The sequence below is a fragment of the Equus asinus genome, chromosome 12 (assembly GCF_041296235.1).
Source record: "Equus asinus isolate D_3611 breed Donkey chromosome 12, EquAss-T2T_v2, whole genome shotgun sequence".
NCBI lineage: Eukaryota > Metazoa > Chordata > Mammalia > Perissodactyla > Equidae > Equus > Equus asinus.
In genome coordinates, this window is record NC_091801.1 from 75,366,786 (window position 1) to 75,388,777 (window position 21,992).

Sequence of the window (21,992 nt, forward strand, 5' to 3'; positions counted from 1 at the left end):
GGCTGTCCATGGGTATATGTATGCACATGTGTGTGACTGTGTATATGGGGGTGGATATGTGTCACCTTAGGTGACTCGGAGGATTAAATGAGACAATTTATACAAAGCATATTGCAAAGTTCCTGGTATGGAATAAACAATAAATCATAACTTTTAATATTGATTTATTCATTAAAACTTTATCGAGCATCCACTGCATGCCAGGCAGGCTAATTGACACTAGAGCTACAGTAATGAATAAGAAGGAAAACAGACTTCCTCCCACAGAGCTCGCCTTCTAGTGACCTGAAGTTTATATTAGGATATTGATAATAATCTTCCAACAAAGAATCACTAATCAATATCAAGAAAAATGATCTAAAACCTGGAAATATGCAAAAAGAACGACAGGGCGTCCTTCTGGTGCAATTCTGGGTGTTGTATAGCAGACTCTGTGGGGAGTAGCTTGTTATATGGGGGGGTGAGCCTTTAATTGACTTATTGAGTAGGTGGTTTTACAATTCTGAAGGGGTGGAGGTTAACTGATAGCCATGTAAATGATTCTCACGTGAGGGCAATGCAAAGAATTCCTGTCCATAGCGATGTAAATGAATGAAGGTGCAATTGATTTCTGTCCAGTAAAAAAAAAAAAAGAGTTTATTGCTGGAAGATGTCAATCAGCAAATTCATTTCAAAATTCCTTTGACCTACTATATAAATCCCTATTTCTCAAACTTCATTGAACCAATCCCAACATCTCCCTGTTTTCCTCATTAATTCATAGTCAAATAACATCTTAGACATGTGTTTGTTTCATATTTTAATGTCATGTTTTTACTTTTTTGAAAATTAGAATTCAGCAGCTCTATATTTCTTAAAGTGGAGAAAAAGGCTCATATGGTTAGAGAAAGATTAGCAAAACATGTAGAAAAGAAACGTATTTCAAATTTTATCCTGAGTCAACTAGAACACTAAGCCCCCCCAGAACATGGGTCAATTTTCATAAATATACCATGACTTTTTTCTCTAACATTTATTCAGCAACAGCTAGGCATCAGGTACTTTCCTAAGTTCTCTACATACATTGTTTCATTTACTCCTCATAAAATCAGGCAGCTATGAGAGGCCGGTATCAGAAGTACTATTTTATGGAAGAGGATACTGAGGGTCTGAGTGATTCTGCAGTTTGATCAGTTCTACAGCAGGTAGTGACTCTGGCAAGATCGGACGCTGGAGCCTGTGCTCGTCACCACCTCCTTTACCACTCAAACAGTTAACATTCTTCAGGCTGGATTCCCATGCCCGTCCCTCCTTCCCAACCTCCCCTGTGCTTCTCCATGTCAGGAAATGACACTCACTCAAACTTGGGCATGAACTTTGGTTCCCTCCTGGTACTCACTCCACCATCATCACCTTCTCTTGATTCTATCTCCTGAATATCACTCAAGACTCCCTGTCCACATAGTCACCTCCTAGTTCCAGCCCCCATCATCTCTGGCTGTCATTAGGACAACAGTCTCCTCACCACCAGCCCTGCTCCCACTCTCCTTCCTTTAGTCTCCACTTTCCAGCCAGAAAACCTTTCTGCAACACAAATCTGATTATTACTCCTACTTGCCTCAGAAGAGATCCATACTCCTTGGTATGGCCCTGGGGATCTCACCCTTGCCAGGCTGGATAGATGGTTGGATGGGTAGATAGATGGATGGATGGGTGGATAGATGGATGGATGAGTGGATGAATGGATGCATGGATAGATGGATGGATGAACAGATGGATAGATAGATAGAGCGAGATAGCATGCGTGAGAGGGAGCTAGAGCTATATAGATAGATAGACAGATGGATACAGATAAAGTTATAGACATATAGTCAACTTGTTTTTTAAAACTCAGTCTGACAACTGCCCCCATCCGCACCACTAATGTGTTTCTCTAGAACCCCTAGAAAAAAAAGGCTGTAATTTCCTTTGGTAGCATAATCACGCCTTTGTGTCTGAAAGGCCCATTCACCATTCACTGCAGGGTGAGCGTCCGGCTGAGGCAGATCTTAGGCGATATGAAAAAGGAGACTGTGCGGGCTCCAGGAATTTAATAATGCCCCGTTGACATATGACTGGATGGTCCGGGAACATTCAGGAAACTAGTATAGAAAGGCATCCAGGAGTGGGAGGGGCCTGAGGACTCCACCAGCTCTGAAAGACTCACTTTGTATCCATTTCTCTCCTATGGAAACTGGCTCAACAGAAAACAGGAGCGTGAGACATCCAAAAGATGGGGAAACGCTGCACAAACCACAGAAACTCAAAGTCCTGAGCCTCGTTCAGGAGTCCTATGAAACCAGATAGAAGCCCAGGAAATGATTTCCTCTAGCATTCCATGAGACTCAAGCGTGCAGGGATGGGGAAGGCACTGCATCCTTTAAAATGGAATAAAAGTAAATTGCACCCAGCGAGCGGGGGTTGAATTTTGGAGTTGTCCTTTACTCCTCCCTTGCCCTCTGCCAACATCATGCTCATTATAGGAACAGCTTCCATTTGCAAAGCACACAGCACTTTTCTCAGCAGGCGTTCACTCCGTAAAGCTTGATTGAATTAAGTTACATGGGGCTCTGTAGTTCCAAGTCACTTTCACACCCATTATCTTACTTAATACAAAACCTCGTGGAAAAAAGACATTTTCTGTACCCACAATAATTGTTATTATTCTCGCTTTATAGCCAAGGAAACTGAATTCTGCACATTGCATGCTGTGGGCCACCTCGCCAGTAAATGGTAGAGCTAGGATGTGAATCTCAGCAGTCTGAATCTAAATTTACCCAACAAACTTCTTTTTATTACACTACACAACTTTGTCCAAAGCAAACAAACACAACGGGAGTGACAGGGCGCTGGTACGTACTTGACACTTGGTGGGGTCCTGGGACCAGGGCTGGCTCTTCTCCGGGGGTCACCGGCCACGGTGCAGACGGATCACCTACAAGGGGCAAGAATGGCCTCAGAAAAGTCAACATGAAATGGCCTTGGGTCCTGCACACAACCAGAGAATCATGACACTTAAGGATAAAGGATCCTTCAAATCTAGAGGGAAATTGTAGCCAAGAAAGAAGTGATTTATCCAAGATCCCAGGGCAATTTAGCAGCACGGTAAGGCTTACAAACTAGTTTTTCTTGCCTCTTTTCTTACTGGAACCCATAAAATATAATAACCAGCTTGGTCTGCCTACTGGCACCCCTGTTCTCCATGCCCCTGCCCCTAAGCTCTGTGGCAGTGGGGTTCTTTCCAGCAGCACATTCTTACCTGTCTGTGGATATTTGGGGGCCGGTGCCTTGGTTGGACTCGGAGTCTGTGTGCCAGGGGTGAGAGTTCCTGGGATGAGATGAGAGAGAGGTGAGCCGGCATTTCTTCTCAGGGCCCCTGATCGGGAGAAGAAACCCCCCGCCACCAGTCCTGCCCTAGTCAACCAATGTTGGTTATTAAGCCAGATCCCAGGTAGGGTGTTGAGGATGCAGAAACCACTAAGAAATAGAACCAACAGTGGAGACAGTCCCAGCGTCGAGGAGGAAATGGGCAAGTCCCATCAGGGACTATGATACAGTGTGTTGGGTGCCATTGGAAACCAGCTAATACTGGTATGAAATGATGAACCTGCACAGGAGTGTAATGGTGTTCACAGGCAGTGTCCAAGCACAGTGCTCCTGGGTGGAGAGACAAAGACAACAATATGTTCTTCATTCATCTGAGTCTTAGTGCCCACCTTGGCTCTTCCTCACCCCTACAAATGGCCCATCATTTTCATGATAGAACATGAGCTCATCTCAACAAGTCTTTTGATCATGTTCATAAAGTCCTGGTTTAAGGACCATTTTAGGACATGATTCTTGCTGTCAAGCTTCTGGCCTCTGGAAAAACCAGCCAAGCAGCCTCCTTATAGGGAATGAGGGAGAGGAAGATGCAACAGGCAATTTCACTCGTGTGGTTAAGTGGGAGAAAAGGAGTGAGACTGACATGCAAGATGAGCACAGAGGATGGGGGCTGGGGATTGGGCAACATCTTCTCTGAGACAGAAGAAGCACTGTGCTTAGTGAGGAGAACGGGTTTTCTTGGCAGAGGAAAGAGCACAAGCAACAACCCGAAGAAGTGAGCAGTGGGTACTTTTTGCTGCGGCTGGAGTCTAGGGGATGACACAGAGGGGTTGGATAAGGGGTGAAGCAGGCTGCTCCTTACTTATTATGCTCCTCTGCTAGGACTGTGGGTGCAGGAACATTGAATTAAACACTGCTTCCACTCCCTGGGGACCGCCATGTTAGTACCAGAGATGGGAAGCTTAACACATTTACAGATGACTACAGGCAGGAGACCCAACCACATGGGAAAATCTTATCATTTTCTTAGAGCAGGTCAGCATCTTCTTTGGATTCCCCTTCTGGCACTGGACTCTAAGCCCCCAAACACAAAAGGCGTCCATTGATGCTTGCTGCCCAGGTGTGTTTCTGTGTAGTTCAGAAACTGAGCAGTCTTAACCACAACCCGAACACAGAGTTCACTTGTCTGTGATTGCTGTTGACAGGTTAACTGAATGACTACAGGATCGCAGAAGATTAGAGCTGATAGGGAGCTAGGGCAAAAGCAGGCACAAGTGCTCCTCTAGAGGATGTCCTGTTGGCCATGACCCTTTCCCCAGCGCATCTCCTGAAGCTGGCTGCCGTGTTGCCACCATGGGCACGTGGGGCAGCTTAGCAGGAGCTCCTGTTGACTGAGCGGTTCTGAGGGGCTACATGCTGAGCTGAACACCTTACGGCCATCACCTACTTTAACAATCATCATAGCCACTCTGAAAGCAGGTATTGCCTCCCTCATTTCAAAGACGAGAAAACCAGAAAACCAGGACTCAGAGAGATTAAGAAAACTGCCTAAAGACACAGCCAGCGGTGGAGTGAGGATTTCAACCCTGCTGTGTCTGAAATAAAGACCAGAGCTCACAGCCTCAGGGCTGTGTTGGTGGCCGTGGTCCAGCTGGCTGAACCTAAGCCTGTTAGCTTTTATTTTTCCCTATGCAAAGATATCAGGTGTTTCACTGAATAAAGCTGTCGAAATTGCATTCCCAGACGTGTTTGTACCATTGAGATTTTGAGCCTAAAGTCAAGACTTTATATTTACGCCCATTAAAATTCATCTGCTCCTTCCCCTCTACTTCTCAAGAAATCCAGGTAACTCAACAAACTTTTACTGAAGGCCTCTTGTGTTTCATGGGAACTGGGGATTAAAAACCCAGGCCCTCAGGAGAGTATGGCCCAGCGGGAGGAGGGTCAAGTTCAAGGACACTAACCGCCCAGTAATGATGAGCTTTATGATCCATTGACTGTGGTGAGCGTGGAGGCAAGGTCTCTGGCTGCAGGTATCAGAGAAAGCGATTTTAAAAAGAAATAAGTCTTTTTTGTCTGATTACAGGAGTAGAAAATATGAAAATTCATGACATTGTAATGAAGAAAAATAAAAATTCTATCTACTTCCCGGGTATAGTCAAGGTTATTACGTTGTGAACATCTTTTGTCTTATTTTGTTTTGTTTTCTATTTTCTGTGTATATTTATTACACACACACACGCAAACACACACAAATACATAAAATTGGGGTCACACTTGACAATTTTTCTCCTGCCCTTTAGAGCTCAGGCCTTCCTCATAGTACATGATTATATACTGATATATATATAATTATATTTGTACAGTAACTGATGTATGTGTCACATTACATTGCGCATGCGTGCTGTATATGTAACTAATGCAATAGCATTCATATGTATTAACACAATGCCAAAAAGGTAGTTGAATTGTCTGGAGTGAACAATGTCGGCTTCTAGTGGTCACTTATCTAATGGACAGAGAAAGAGGAAAAAGGAGAAGAAATTGGGAAGTGGGTACATAGAAGAGAGAGGAGGTGGAAGATTCCTGTGAAGAGGGAGTTTTCATTCATACATTTGTTCCTTCATTTAAAGGTAGGAAGAAAGGGGCTGAGATGAAGAGAATCATACCTGAGGTCGGGCTGGGCTGGGAAGGGCTGCCAGGTGTGTCCGCTGTCCTAGCAGGAGGCCCAGAAAGGCTCCTTGTGTTCTCGGCCTCCTGGGCCTCTGCAGAAGATGTTGGCGTGGAGGAAAGAGTTCCCCAGGGAGGCCCTCCAGGTGTTTTCTCACCGGTGGTCTGAGCCCAGGGCACGGGTAGTGTGGAAGCCCACGCCTGCCTGGTGGCTGTCACCCGTGGAGTTCTGCCCACCCTCCTGGTAGCTGCACAAGTGACAGGAACAGGGCACTTTTATGCTTTACCATTTTGATTCCGATATAAAATTGACAAGACATTGACGTGTTATTAAAGGGCAAATGCAATGGGCATGCCCAATAGGGAAAATAAAACTCTACCCTGAACTGGAATAAAAGGGCCAAACTAAACTTTGTTTTCCTAACTACCAATTAAAAAAATCCCTTGGACGCTCAGACAGCCAGCAAGGGTATGTGTTTGGAGGACACTGGGCTCTCTCTCTCAAATTTAAGGAATACGTTTCTAATCATGGGACACAGTGGAAAGGTCATGCTGTCTGAGATGAGGAGACCTGGAGGGGTAAATTCTGCTCCTGCCCCTTCATGCTGTACACACTCTGGGGCAGGTCACTGAACTCTTGTTAGCTCTGTCACTTAAATGGAGGCGATGGTGACGATGATGGTAGTAATAGCTATGCCTGCCGTACAGGATCAGAGGATTGCTATTAAGACAAATCTTCTCTCATGGGTCTTTGAAGCAATGGCTGCATGTTCTCAATTGTTCATTCCCATGGTAGGAATTAATATAATTTTTTTCAAGTTTTACAAAGCTAATCCCCTTGGAGGATTTAAATTCTATAAGTTCAGAACAGTTGCCATCTTTAAAATATTCAGGTTTCTCATCCAGAATACAGTATATCACTTCATTTATTTAAATATGCTTTTGAAACTCTCTTTGAAGGTTTGCAGTTTTTCTTACATAAAACCAGCTCTTTGGTTTTTGTCTTGCCACTAGCAATCCCATCTTTTTTTTCGTATTATACTGGAAAGCTTCTAATTTTTTTCTGTCTTTCTTTTTTTTTTTTTTTTGCTGAAGAAGATTGGCCCTGCACTAACATCCATACCCATCCTCCTCTACTTTATATGTGGGATGCCTACCACAGCATGGCTTTCCAAGTGGTGCCATGTCCATACCCGAGATCCGAACTGGCGAACCCCAGGCGCCAAAGTGGAACGTGCACACTTAACCACTGCACCACCAGGCCAGCCCCTTCTAATTTTGTATAACTGTCATGATGCCGGCTATAGTATTGAGGACTTTTCTAGTTAATTCCTTTCCCTCCTTCTTATTTCCCTGTTGGCCCGACTCCTACAGTTCTTATCTCCTACGGGAAGCCCCCTCTCTGGGCTCTCCAGGACGACAGCTCTTTTTGGCTGGATCATAACTGTCAGTTTAGTTGCCTATGTCTCACTTTCTAGTCTGTGAGCTCAGGAAGGAAAGGGGACTTTGATAGAGCTGGTTTTTAACAGCTAGCCTGGTGTCTCGTGTTAAATATATGTCTGGATGAGTGAATGAATGAATGAATGAACTCTGATGACTCTGGTCCATCGTTGGAACTTGCTGAGACAGTTCTGACTCTTGATGAGTTACCTCAGTTGTGTCTTATTTCCAAATGGGATAAGCACCCTTTTTGCATCTTCAGTGGCAACACCACTGATTGTGTCCACAAAGGTGATGGGGATGGAGGAAGCTATTGGCATGCCGTAAGTGGCAGCTTTTCATGCTGGCATCAAGTCATTAACATATTCTTAGCATCATTATCCATCCAGCTCAAATTCACCTAACCTTGCCGTACAGGTTGACTTCAGCATTTTGTGTAAATTTCAAGAGAGATATTGCTAAATGCTTTGCTGAAATAAAAATACCTTACTCTACAATATACTTCAATTATGTAAGATAGTCTTATCGAGAGATGCTGGGTGAAGGGTATCAGAGAACTCTATGTACTAATTTTTCAGCTTCTTGTGAGTCTTAAACTATTTCAAAATAAAAAATTATACAAATAAATGTTAGAAGGACATTATGTCGATGATATCCGCTGCGTAGCTTTGTCTGTACTGAGCCCATACTGGCTCACATGGATCTCTCATTTAAGGGATGCTGAAGAAGAAAGGGGTTGGTGGAGAAGGGACAAAGGATGGATTTCGTTTATTTCTGTGAGCCCAGAGAGAACAGGAAGGAGAAACAGGACAGGAGAGGAAAGGCTGAGAAAGCCTCTTACCCAAGGCTAGGAGGGTGGGAGAGGCGCTGTCCAGGGTGGCCAGGGTGCTGGCGTGAAGCTCAGGAGGCATATCTGTGTCCACGAACTGCTCTCCCTCTGAAGGAGGAGTTGTCTCTGTCCCAGGAGAGGGTCTCAGAGCAGACACTAGGGTGCTCTGGGCTTGGCTTGGGCGGCTGGTTCCTGGTAGCATTTGCTGGCTTGTGGATGTGAGCTTTGAAGTCACGGCCGTCCCCGTGGTGGCTACACATGGAGGCAGACAGTCAACGGCAGCTTGAATATGCTGGACCCTTTGGATGCAAACAACTGTTGCACCATTGAAAAGTCATCGCACAGCAAATACACAGAATGCAGAGATTCAGACTTTCCTCGGAATAGTACCACATGTCATTAAAAGGAGGGTTTCTCCTTGAATGACAAGTTAAGCTAAAATATCAGTCTCTGAAAACGCTGCGTGAAGAAGTACTGTGAACAGAATGCAAAGCTGTCAGACTGAAGAGCTTCAGAGATTTGACGTGTCTCCTGAACAGAGGCTGAATCCTGGGAGAGTCCTTTGCCCACTTCACAGCCCTCAGCCCCTCCCTGGCTCTGGAACTTGTCCCTGGAAGAGGGAATAGGCTTGCTCTACATGCCCTGTGCCTACTACTAGGAACCAGAAGTAGAATTTTGGGGAATCAGAGGCTGCCAGGGAGAAATCGCTTGCAAGACAGGCCCCACAGAGACAGCAGGAAGGCTCAGCTCAGAGGGAGATCCACACGGTGCCCTCGGATGCTCCATGAAGGAAAAGAGGAAGAGGCCCAAGTCTTCATTGTGCCCTATCTCTCCCCTCAGGAAGGCTTAAGGGGCAGGGGCTGCCTATTAGGAAGCCAGGCTCCCACTAGCCCATAGGGTCCCTTCCTCTGGGTGGACGAACGCTGGCCTGCAGACTAGTGGGCAGAGCCTGTGTTGGATTTCAGCCCCGACTTGTCCCTTTGGCAGGTAACTCTGTGCAGGGTACAACCTGCGCAATTGCAGAAGGTGGCCCTACAGCCTCATTTTCTCACTTCTGGGCTCAGTAATACCCGCCATGTACCAGAAGCCTGGTCCTTGCTCCAAGATCAACTGGACATGGGGCTAAATGCCTCCCAATCAAACTGTCACTCAGCCAGGTGGCCAATTATCAGGCACGTCAACATTAGTGTCAACTTGTAAACACATTCTCTCTTCCCGAGCATCGGTAGTTTATTGAGGGAGCACAGACAGGGAGGCGTAATTGAAATCGGGGGTGGGCAGTTCATGGAAGGACTCTCTGAAGGAGTGAGATTGACCCAACCCTCAGGTCTGTCCTCAGAATTGGGTAGGTAAGGGGAATCCACAAGATGCCCACTTCTTCTCCTTGTCAAGCAGCCTCATTCCACACAAGTTGAGGTCCTTCCTCAGCATAAGTAAGAGGTGCCCTAAATAAATACAAAGGAAGGCAGCCCACTGAAATGGAATTGGAGATTTATTGTAAACTTCATTTTGCTCCAAGAAACACTAGTGAAGAACCTACTGTGTACAAGGCACTGTGTGAGGTGCCAAGGGGGAAGGCAGACTATGGAGCTGAAGGCGACTCAGTCTCTGCCTTCAAGTACCATTTGGTGAGGAGACACGCATATAAAGTCACCTGTGACACAATCTGGAGTAACAGAGAGTCCAAATGACGTACAAGTGCTGTGTTATAGGGTCACAGAAGACAGAAGGCAAATTCTGATGGGGGGGGGGTTAGGAAAGAGGAGGCAGCATTTGAGCTGATGATTGACAGACAAACTGGGCTCTGAAATCTGGAAAAGTAGGGAAGGAGCTCCAGACTGAGAAAACAGCATGAGCAAAGTCGCAGGGAGGGAGACGTATGCCAGCTCCAAGAAGAAGCAGGAATTTCAAAGTCTTTTTACAGAAGATTCGTGGAAAAAGAGAGCAGTTGAGGGTGGGCTTGATGACAGGGAAACATACATTACAGGCTAAAGACTTGGGGTCCTCTGCTGCTGACTTAGGAGTTCTGAGCTGTGAAAATACATAGTCCAATCATGCTAAAGACTTTCAGGGGCTCGCCGGGTGGCACAGCGGTTAAGTGCACACGTTCCGCTTCTCAGCTACCCGGAGTTCGCCGGTTCAGATCCCGGGTGCGGACACTGCACTGCTTGGCAAAAGCCATGCCGTGGTAGGCATCCCACGTATAAAGTAGAGAAAGATGGGCATGGATGTTAGCTCAGGGCCAGTCTTCCTCAGCAAAAAGAGGAGGATTGGCAGTAGTTAGCTCAGGGCTAATCTTCCTCAAAAAACAAAACAGACATTCATTCTTAGGGCAATGGATGGATATTTTAGAGAAATAAGAGACCGGGTCAAAGGTGACTGGTTGAGAGGCTATTACCGTACAAAGGTAGATGACAAGGACTTGAACTAAGACAATCACAGCAGCAGCAGATAATCTTGGAGGACCAGCCAGATTCCAGATAATTTATTCGGCAAGAAATGACAGTTAAGCATGAAGGAAAAAGAGGATTTAAAGTTGGTTCCAAAAATGCCACCTGGTGACAGCAAAAAGGCAGGAGGATGGGTCTGTTTGCTTGTGGAGGGGTGGAGGATGGCTGGGTGGGGTCTGGGTATTACAGAGTAGCAACGTCTACAGCAGGGTCACAAATTCAAATACCTACAAAAGCCAGGTAGTTGATATGAGAAAAAAAGTGCGAGGCAATAGGGAGCAGAGAGGGCTATGGAAAAGATGAGAAAGGCATCTTTGCTAACGGGGGAATGGGGGCAGCAGCTACTCAACTGCAGTTGCTTGTTGTCACGGGTGAGGGGAAGCATCAGGGTTGCCAGATCTTCGTTTGCAAAAAAGTTGTTAAAAAATTTAGATTTAGGATTACAAATTCAATTATTTTTTTTAAATCATGAAATCCTGATTTTAACCCGGTATACCTAAATAAAACACCTGAGGGCAGCATTCCGATTCAGTTTGCTGGGCGAGACCCTGGTCTGGAGACTATAGTAGGTATATGGGAGGGTTACACTCACCCAGAACACTAGACACGCTGCTGGTAAATGTGTAATTGATAACGGGAGATTTCTCCGCCATCTCCCAGAAGTCAGAGAGATTCCTTCCTGTAAAAATCACACCAACAGGATCAAATCTTGGGCTCGCCTGCTGGAGTGTCGGGCTTAATTCTCAGCTCAGAGAGCTTGTCAAAGAATGGCGGGTGGTTCACCTGACTTTCCTGTCATCACGCAGATGAAGATGCAGTCGGATTCGCTCGTCGGACTCACTGGAGACAAAGCAGTGCGTAACACGACTTAGCAATGCGTCTGGAGCTGTTAAGTCTTTCATCAAAAGGAAAATCAAGCTGGAAATTTCCAGCTCAGGATGCTGTGGAAAATAAGGCTAACTCCATACTCTCAAGGTAGCCCTGATTTTCTGGGGGATTTTTTTGGGATGGAAGCGGGTGCAGTATAATGTAATGGCTAAGGGCACAGCCTCCGGGGTGGGTTTCTAGGGTAACAACATCAGCTCTGCCACTTACTAGCTGTGTAAACATGAGTGAACTCCTTGACCTTTCTAGGACTCAGTTTACCTATCTTTAAAATGGTGAAAATTTGAATCCCACAGTCCCTTATTTGCAATTTCCAAATCCCCAAATCTCTTTCAGTTGGAAGGTTTTGTGTGAGTTTGGTACCAAAACTCCTTTGGCGGCAAAACCTGACTTGACAGATGTGAGGCTGTGTATAGACCTTATCCATCCTACTTAGCATAAAGGGTCAAGCATTTGGCTAAATGAATATGAATGTATTTGATTACGGCGGGCTGCCCTGGGTGCTGCTGTAGGTGTTACATCGTGTATGGGGTAGACATTCTCTTACAACTTCTGAATTCCTAAATGTACTCGTCCCTGAGGATGCTGCCTAAAGAACTGTGGATGCATGGTTGCAGGTCCCTAGTGGGATGGCTATGATGATGATCCAGTGAGATAATGTGTGTGAAGCTCTAAAGTATGGTGCCTAGCGGATAGGAATGCTCAGTAAATAGTCAGAATAATAATTATCGTTACTGTTAATGTGGTGCTATTATTATATGTATCAGCATAGTGACCAAAGGCATGCACTTCAGAGCCAGATCGTCTGGGTTAGAATTCTATCTCTGCAGAGTGATCTTGGTCAGGTTTCTTAACCTCTCTGTGCCACAGTTTCCTCACCTATAAAGTGGTGATAGATATAGTTGCTACCCCATGAGGTCATAGGGAGGATCCAAAGAGGGAATACACTCAAAGCCCTTAGAAGAGTCCCTGGCGCCTAATGATAGCTGTTCTTATTTCTTTTTCTCCCCAACCCTTGCTTCTACAGCAGTTGCTCCACAGGGTAGCATGCCATCTCTCTGATGAGACCACGTGATGGGCTATTGACTAGGCCAGTGCTTTTCAAGTGGGTCCCCAGGGGAATGTGAATAGCCTGGGGGTTATATGAAGCCACTTCATAAACAAGTCCTATCTTTCTCAATTGTACATCACACATGGGCTTAGGCTCCATAGAGATATAAATCTGAATTTGGAGCCAACCTTGAGCAAAATATTCAACCTCTCTGAATCTCAGTGTTCTCCTCTGTAGAAGAGGAGTACAGCGGTCCAACACAAGCTGTTCTCTTGAGTCTGCCTAGATTCCCCCAACTCCGAGCTTTCGATTCTTCCTCCAACTTTTCGGACACTCTGATGGGAAGATGGAGCTTTTAAATATGGGTGGTTGAAACTGGACCACACTTATTGTCTAGGTAAAATTTACATTAACGTTCCTGGCAGCCTGGCCTGTGGCAGGGGCTGGGGTGGTAGTCCACTAGGTTTGATTATGATTCACGATGGATGCCGAATCTCAAATTTGCCAAGCATTTTTAAGATGAACACACCTGAGAGGATGGAGGTTGACTTAAAAATCTCTGTGAGGTAGCTGGTAGAATTGCCAATGATGTCCACCAGTAGGGCTGTGAAATCTGCAAGATAGATAGAGGAGGTTTAAATATGTGAGACTTGGTTTAAATTTCAGAGACACGAGGGGAAAACTATATGGTATTTGAATTTTTCAGAGCAGATTTTGCAAGTTTGATTTAGTTCAGTGTATTGAGGAATATTAACAATCATATAGAGAAATACTACTAATTATAAAAAAAAGTCTTCATTTCAGGCAGGCAGAAAACTTTTGGATCCACCATTATAATCCCCCTTTTTTCCCCATTGCCTTGTCCCCCCAGATCCTTCTCTGCCAACACCAAATAGCTGTGAAAGGCCTTATCCTTGAATAATGGTTTTCCTAATTTATTTTTCCCTGATATCTCATTTAATTGCTGTAGAATACCAAATCCATTGGATAGGAAGCAGCCCCACAGAGATGTGACATAAATTTACATAATTATGGATTTTCAAAATGATTTCAAATTTAGCAGTGGGTTATTAACTATGAGCTGTCAAAAGACACAAGGATTGTATACAAAATACAACCAGGAACCTCTCCTCCTGCCCGCCTTGTTAAGAAGGCTGAGGGGAGGAGAATGGGAGAATTCTACATTTCAGGCTATAAAATCTTTGTGAGCTGTCTCTCTGAGCAGGGTTTGGACAAGGCCATAACGTGACATGGGTGGGCACCACTGAGCCATGAAAGATCCTAATACACTTCCTAGCCAAACATCTCCCACCTCCTCCACTGTTCATTTATGGTTTTCCAGGACCCAATAAGTTCTTGGCTTCTAAAACAAGGGGTACGTATTCTCGGAGCCCGAAAGAGTAGTTTAAGAAGAAGCTTCTTGGGTCCCCTGGATAAACTGCCGTCATACCTTATACAAATGCTTTTTTTTACTCATTAATGGGATTACAAGCTTGTGTAGGGGGCAAGCTGAGTTGAAAATATAGAATCCAAATGATGGAAAGTACGGAACTCTGAGAGGTAGGAAAATGCTATATGACAACCAATGGAATGTGCCGCATGTGAGGCCAGCAGGAGGTGAGCACTGCTATCTGAGCCAGGGCCACGATGTGGTCCTACCACCGCTGCATGGACACATGGCTGATCTCCTGGAGGGAGATGTGGTAGCACACCTATGCAGGTGAGGACACCTGCCCATGAGGAAGGCAGGCAAACTTGGGCGTCCTCCTTTCTGTCTCTTTAGACCAGTCTGTTCTTTGTCACATTGTGGAAACTGAGGAAGGGTAGTATCTCACTACCGTTTCCATCTGTTTTCTTTCTACTTCTCAAAATTCTCCTTTGTTTATTAATTCATTTGTCTAAGAAGCATTCATTGAGTGTTTTCAGTGTGCCAGACATCTGCTTGGTACCGGAGGATTGTGTAAGGCACCATCTCTGCCCACCATAAGCTGAGGTTAGTGGGAGAGAAAGCTTATAAACAGACCACTAAACAGCAATCCACTGTTGGAATCCACTCTTCATATCGCATGGGAGATATGAGTGTGGCTCTCGAGCCAGGACACCAAGGATGCAGTCCAGGTTCTGTCCAAGTTTCAGAGATATGATGGAGCTTTCCCAGGTGCCAGAGGATGTGGCAGAGCTTGCATTTGAGCTGAGGTCTGCCTTGGGCTAAAGCTCCCACTCTTCCCAATACTCCCACCATTGCTCACGCACTCTCTTACTCAACCCATTTTGTCAACTCCCCCTTTAGAACTGCTTTCACAATCTGTTTATAGGCTTGGAATAACATCAGTTATCATTACCTCAAAGATATCCTTTGTTTTGATGAAAATTTGAATTATCCAATTTACTAGCAGCACTTATAAATGAATACTTTCTGACCACCTTCGTATAAAACTAGAAGGGAAAAACAAAACCCTCTTTGTCTATCCAATTGGTCATGATTTAAGAATGTCTCTTAGTACTCAGTGTTGGAGGGGGTGTGGAAAAACAGACACTTTCAAACATTAGCGGTGAGAGTGTCAACTTATAGAAGATTTGTAGAGGAAGTTTTAGCAATTTGAATCGCCACAAAATCGCTTGCCTGTCAGACAACAATTCCATTTCAAGGACTTCATCCTACAGTGATAACTGGGCAAGTACTCTAAGTGATTGTACACAGGTATTCATCACAGCATTGTTGACAATTGTGAAAACATTGGGAATAAACTGTTTCCATCAAGAGGAGATAAATCAAATAAATTATGGTGCATTCTTTCGATGAATACTGTGAATTCATATGAAGGATGAGGCCTATTTTTATGCATTGGGATGGGATGGTTTCTAAGACACTGATTAGCTTAAAGGTGGATTATAAAACTGCACAGAAAACATGGTAGATACTGATGGCTGCCTCCCAAATTCCATTCTCCCATCTTCCTTTAGTAAAAGAATGTGAAATTTCAGTTGGGCGTGTGGTAGTCTAACATCATTGAAAACTACATTTTCAAGCCTGCTCTGCAGGTCAGCATGGTCATGACTGGGCAATAGAACGTGAGAAGGAGCCATGTGGAAGGCTTTCCAGACTGTGAGTTTTTACAGTGAATCAGCACGCCTTCCAATGGCTTTCTCCCCTTCCTTGTAGCTGGAATGTGGATGTGGTGGCAAACCACCCTGGACTATAAGAACAGGGGCAACAACTTATGGAAGGCAGAGCAACACGTTAGAAGGAGCCTGGGCTCCCTAGACCGTCAAACCATCAGAGCAGCCCTGGTATGCCACCCAGTTTATCTCGTAGAAAAGCAATTCACTTCTACCTTCTATAAGCCACCTTATTTGGGAATCATTTGTTATAATAGCCTAGCCTGTATTCTAAATAATATAGAGAATGTAGATTGGGATGACCGGATAGGTGGGTAGATGGATGGGGTAGGTAGGTGGAGTAGAAAGGCTGGTTAGATAACTAGTTGACAGATGGCTTAGATAGGTGGATTAGAGGGGTGGCTTAGATCATCTTGGGTAAGGTGATTTACGGTGGATGTTGGGATATCAGGTATTTCTGATTTTTTTATTATACCTGTCCATTTTGTTATACCTGGCATTTTGACATCACAATATATTATTTTAAGATCAAGAAAATTTAAGCTATTTTCATTTAGGAAAATAGAAGAAAAATATGCAAATACAACCCCAGAGGAGGGCTATATGTCAGAGTTGAGAATATTCAAAAGAAAACGATCATCGCTTCTCGGCCCTTTGGCTAAGATCAAGTGTAGCATCAAAAGAAAACGATCAAGTCTGAAGATTATCCACAAACACGTCTTCCCCAAAGGTTTTGAGCAATGGCAAGATGTTGGCCTAGGTGTACAGCCTCTCGTGGTAGTGATTTGCGGGGAATCGACATCAGGCACATTGTGAGGTGTCAAACCTTGTGAAAAACTGCTGTGGCTTACCAGAGGAGCAGCATACCATTCTATCAGTGGTAATGATCCATGGATCCATTCTTTTTGAATAATTGTTTCATGTGTGTGTAAATACGCTTTGGCTCACCAAATAGAATTACAAACTCTTTTCCAGCAGATGTGACTCTACTTTTTAAATTTTATTTTTATCTTTCATACAACCAGGGCAGGGACTCAATGCCCAGCAAAATACTCAGCCCCCAGGAGGGGCCAATGAGAAGGTGAGAAAGGAGTGGTTATGATGGACATTTTTTCTCCCAAATGTAGTTTGTTGATGAGATTCAGAGCGTGAGTTAAATAAGATAACGGATATTGGGTACTCACTGCAGGGTCTGGCATACAGTACTCACTAAACAGCAATCATTATTCTCTTTAAAATGTTTACAACATTTGTTCCAGAAATTCCACTCTGGGGACTCTATCCTCAGCAAATAATCTGAAGCAGTGAAAAGTTTCATGCACAAAGATGTCCAATACAGGGTTTTTTATGTTAAGAGAAACCTAGAATCCACCCCAAAGTCCGACAAGCATACTGGCTAAGAAAATGCTTGCATTCATGGGTCACACAGCCGTTACAAGCATTTGCAAAGAGTTTGTAATATCACGGAGAATATATGTAATATTAGGTTAACCGAGAAAAAGAACAGGAGGCTTTTTCTGCTTTGGTTCTTGCTTCTCTTACAGTCTATTCTTTAACAAGCAGCCAGAGGGATCCTTTTAAAATCTAAGTTAGATCCTGTGCCTCCTCTGTGTGGACAATCACAATGGCGTCCTTCTTACTCAGAGTGAAAATCAAAATCCTCGCACTAGGCTATAAACTTCTACATGATCTGCAGTACCCTCCCTGCCTCGCTCCCACAATTCTGAGCTCATTTCCCATGATGCTCTGCCTTGGCTCAACTGCTCCAGCCACCCTGGCCTCTCCAGTCCTCACTCTGCTGCCTGGGTTTTTGCCTGGAACACTCTGTCCCCAGGTACCACGGGGCTGTCTCCTCTCCTCCTGCAGGTCACCCCTCACCTCATTGGAGAAAACTTCCCTGGCCATTCCCACCATCACTTCCTTCCTCATCCTTTTCTCTGCTTTATTGTTCTCATGGTCATGTATTAGCCAACATACCATGTAGTTTTGGTCTATTTGTTTACTCTCCATCCCTTCCTACAGAATTTAAGGCCATTAGAGTGGGCTGGTGTGTGTGTGTTTGTGTGTCCACGTGGCTCAGTGTGGTATCTCCACTCCTAGAAGAGTGTCTGGCCAATAGTATGTGCTCAATAAAGAACTGTTGAATGGATGAATTAGTGGTGAAAGAGCAGTTTTCATTCCTATTTTTCAGGATTCTCTAAAATAAGGAATAAGTAATACTTTTAACTTTTAATAAGGAAAATAGGATGGGAATATACTCCCACTGAAAAAAAGTCAGATAACACAAGGCCCCTTGATGAACACTCTTCCACTCTGAAACACACACTCCAACCTGCTTTTCAGAGGTAATCAGCTACCCAGTGTCCGAATATGTATATATTTTTTACCAGTAACATTAGATTCTACATATTATTTTGTAACACTCTCTAATTTAAAGTCATGCAAATTTTTCCATACGTAGGCCAAGTCTGGCCACATCCATTCATTCCTGTACTGCCTCTGATTGTTTTCCAGAGTTTGATCATATGGTAGACTATTTAACCATTTTTCAGATGATGGGTATTTAGATTGTTCTCAGATTTTGCTATTAAAAGAATGCTGCGTGAACATTACATTCTTGCTCCATTGAACACACATTATTTCTCTGGGGTGAAAACCAAGAAAACTTTCTGGGGCCATGAAGGTGCGCATATTTAAGCATGATCGGTATCACTATATTTTCCTATCTTAGTCTAAGGAGAAAAAAACAATTCAAACTTATCTAAAAGGGTGCAACCAAAACCAGGCAAGCTGGGAGCCTCATGGTTAGTTCCACCCACCTGACAAGTCATTGGTCCGATTGTTTAAACAGTAGCAGTACCGCATGGGGAATTTGGCTGGGTCCACCGTCTTCAGGTTAGAAACTGTGAAGAGAAATGATACGCACAGCAATCCTGATGTGGCCCTGTCAGCCCATTGCTCACCATTATCGCCACCAAGAAAAGCCGGGCAGCACTCACTGTTGTAGACGGCCACAGAAAACTTGTGGAAGGCGAAGGAACTGTATGAAGTAACGCTCAGCAAGGAGAAGAACTTCTTGCTATCTGTCAAAGATATTGAGAAAAGGAAACAGCAAATGCCTACTAACAATAATAAATAAACAATAACATAAATTAGTAAATAGTAGAAATTGATAATACAGTAAACAAATAATAAAAATAAGTAATAAACAGGGGCTGGCCAGTGGCATAGTGGTTCAATTCATGCACTCTGCTTCTGCAGCCCGGGTTTGGTTCCAGGGTTCAGGCTTACACCACTCATCAGCCATGCTGCGGTGGTGACCCACATACAAAATAGAGGAAGACTGGCAACAGGTGTTAGCTCAGCGCAAATCTTCCTCAGCAAAAAAACCCCCCAAAAAACAAGTAATAAACAAAAATACATAACAAAATAATAAAAATCAAAGATAATAAGCAAAAGCAAACCAAAAAAGGCAAAAGTACATGTCACTTGGCTATAATTCCTGATCTGCCCTTAAGCTCTGGCAATTTTATCACAGGAGATTTATGATTAGAAAAGTCTACACATAGGCCATGTTAGGAATGCAGCTTGCTCTCAAAATGCTGGCAAACCTCCTACTTCATTTGGATGTTTCAATCTTGTTATGAGTTAAGTAGGGCATCACATTTTCCACCTGAACACGGAGAAGCTGGGACACAGAGACTTTATGTGACCCACCCAAGACACAGAGAGTCCAGAAGCGAAGTGGGTACAAGACCAAGTGGGCCTGGATTGTGGTTTAAAAACAAAGGTCACCAGGGGCTGGCCCCGTGGCCGAGTGGTTAAGTTCGCGCGCTCCGCTGCAGGCAGCCCAGTGTTTCGTCGGTTCGAATCCTGGGCGCGGACATGGCACTGCTCGTCAGACCACGCTGAGGCAGTGTCCCACATGCCACAACTAGAGGAACCCACAACGAAGAATACACAACTATGTACCGGGGGGCTTTTGGGGAGAAAAAAAAAAGGAAAAAATAAAAAAAAAATCTTAAAAAAAACCAAAAAAACAAAGGTCACCTTTTAATGCTCTGCTCAGCATCCCATTCACCAGCTCTGTCAGGTTAAGCGCCGACAGATCCACTGACCTGGCAGGCAGCTCTGAAAGAGATTCGAAGATAATGTCACTGGCAGGCTTTTCTTGGCAGCAGACAAAGCTCCTCATTTCCGACATCCAAGTCGATGTGCCTCCTCTCCAGACATTTACTGAACTCACACCCTGTGCCAGGAACAAGGAATTCAAAGACAAAAGGCAACTCCTGTCCTCAGCAGGTGACAGCAAATGGCATACACTGTGACAAGGGAGAGTAGATAGGAGAAATCCAGGAGAAGCACAAGGAACACTTGTTTTAGGGGGCAGTTTATCTCTGCATTTGGAGAGAGCAGAGACTGGCGGGAAATGGGAGGCCCAAGGAGCTCTCAGGAGTTCCCAGCAGCGCAGTATCTGGAAACGACCCCATTGTCTAACCGAGGAGCCCAGACCCTGGCTGCGCCTTGGCATCCCGGGGAGGCTCTCTTTAATTCCACAGTTCCGATGCTTGCTCTCCATCCTCAGAGATTCAGATCGAATAGGTCTGGGAGGTGCCCCAGACATCAGTACCAAAATCAATCAATCAATCGATCGATCGATCAATCGCCCAGATATTAGTCATGTGCAACCAAGTGGAGAGAGGCTGCCAGGTTAAAATCCACCTTCTCCCAGCTACTCCCTGAACATTTGGAAACAACAGCTGACAAGGTGGAAATAGCGGTTGATGCTCCTCTTTATATGCACTCTTTTTCAACTCTTACTTAATGTTCAGATAATTGTGTGGATAAAGCGATCTGAAGATGGGAGAGCTGCTGTTATCCCACCGTGGGGATGCGGATGGGGAGTGGAAGCCCAGAAAAATGGGAGAGTTTGCTCCGCAGCCTAGGCCACCTATGGAGCCCTGGGGTGGGGGAACTCACCTGTGGTATCGAGAAACGCCACTCCCTTTTCCTTCCTTTCTTCTCCTCTGAAGCCAGAGGCTGGGAAGAGAAAAGGTGTCAGGAGAGAAATGGGAGACCCTAACGCCTCTCCCTCCCCCCACTGCTGGAGAAGTCTGGGAGGCCTCTACTGCAGTGGTTCTCCGGTTTAGTGACCCTGACAATCACCGGGGACACTGTGAAAAAGTAGATCCCAGGATCCCTCACCTGAGATTCTGGTTTCCTTGGGCTGAGCGTGGCCTAGAAATGCAGAAGTGCACATCTGAATAAATAGGCAAGCGATTCCAGTGCAGGGGTCTAATCCATGCCATCCCTTTACCGGGTCGGGAAACTGAGGCTCAGAGAGGAGAAGTCACCCGCCTAAATCTGTACAACTGAGTCCTGGCAATGAAGAGGTTAGAACCTACTTCCTAGAGCAGCAGAGCAGTGACCCTTCCAAAATATCAGGCCACTTGGCTGTTGGGCAAAGTTCATGCTATCAAAGAAGAAAAGGTCAAAGGAAATTTTGAAATGTCACAGCCTTCATTTATTCTGGATTCATTCAACAAATGCTCACTGAGGGCCAAGCAATATGCTAGGTGTTGGGTATAAAGAGGTCTCCAGCTTCGTGGACATCACTGTCTGTGGCTCAGGTGGGAGGAGGGAGGTTCTCGTGTCATTACACTTGAGGAGTGTCAACACAGGGCAGCAGGATGCCGTGAGCACCTCTGCCAGGGCCCCGACCTGGTCCAGGGGGATGGAGAAGGCCTCCCTGGGGAAGTGACAGAGAGCCGAGACCTGAAAGATCAGTTGTTCTGGATTCCATGTCATTTAGTCATGCCGCACTTGCTACTATCATTGCTGTAATGATCATTTTTCATGTTACATTCCGATGGAGAACGTGCTTTATGTCCATTTGATAGATGGAAAAACCAAGGCACAGAGAGGCCGAAAAATGTTCCCGAGTTACCGTGTTACAGAGAAAGTTGGGATTTAGGGCTGGCCTAGTTACCTGTCACACCAAGGAAAGCCACTTCTTTTTCCTTCTTAATGTCTCTATTTCCGGACACTGAAATAAAAGTTTTCATGGAGAAAATAGTATTGCAGAAGCTCAGCCTCACACAATGTATAACATCCTTACAAGTTATCTAGTTCAAGAGCCCCTTTGAAGGATGAGGAAACTGCAGCCCAGAAAAGTGATGACCTGAATCCCACATCTGGCTGGTGG

At 44.9% G+C, this 21,992-nt stretch overlaps 1 protein-coding gene across 1 annotated transcript in view; it reads right to left on the minus strand.

The window, feature by feature from the left end:
* HHLA1 (HHLA1 neighbor of OC90) overlaps window positions 1-21,992 on the minus strand; it is a 31,627-nt gene that overhangs the window by 6,155 nt on the left and 3,480 nt on the right. The window contains exons 3-13 of the mRNA XM_014831298.3: window positions 20,768-20,827; window positions 19,838-19,918; window positions 18,787-18,870; window positions 18,607-18,690; window positions 13,197-13,280; window positions 11,515-11,571; window positions 11,318-11,410; window positions 8,294-8,533; window positions 6,012-6,260; window positions 3,278-3,346; window positions 2,879-2,953 (exon numbers count right to left, since the gene is read on the minus strand). Of these exons, the coding sequence (XP_014686784.3) occupies window positions 2,879-2,953; window positions 3,278-3,346; window positions 6,012-6,260; window positions 8,294-8,533; window positions 11,318-11,410; window positions 11,515-11,571; window positions 13,197-13,280; window positions 18,607-18,690; window positions 18,787-18,870; window positions 19,838-19,918; window positions 20,768-20,827 (1,176 nt within the window). The remainder of the gene's footprint in view (window positions 1-2,878; window positions 2,954-3,277; window positions 3,347-6,011; window positions 6,261-8,293; window positions 8,534-11,317; window positions 11,411-11,514; window positions 11,572-13,196; window positions 13,281-18,606; window positions 18,691-18,786; window positions 18,871-19,837; window positions 19,919-20,767; window positions 20,828-21,992) is intronic.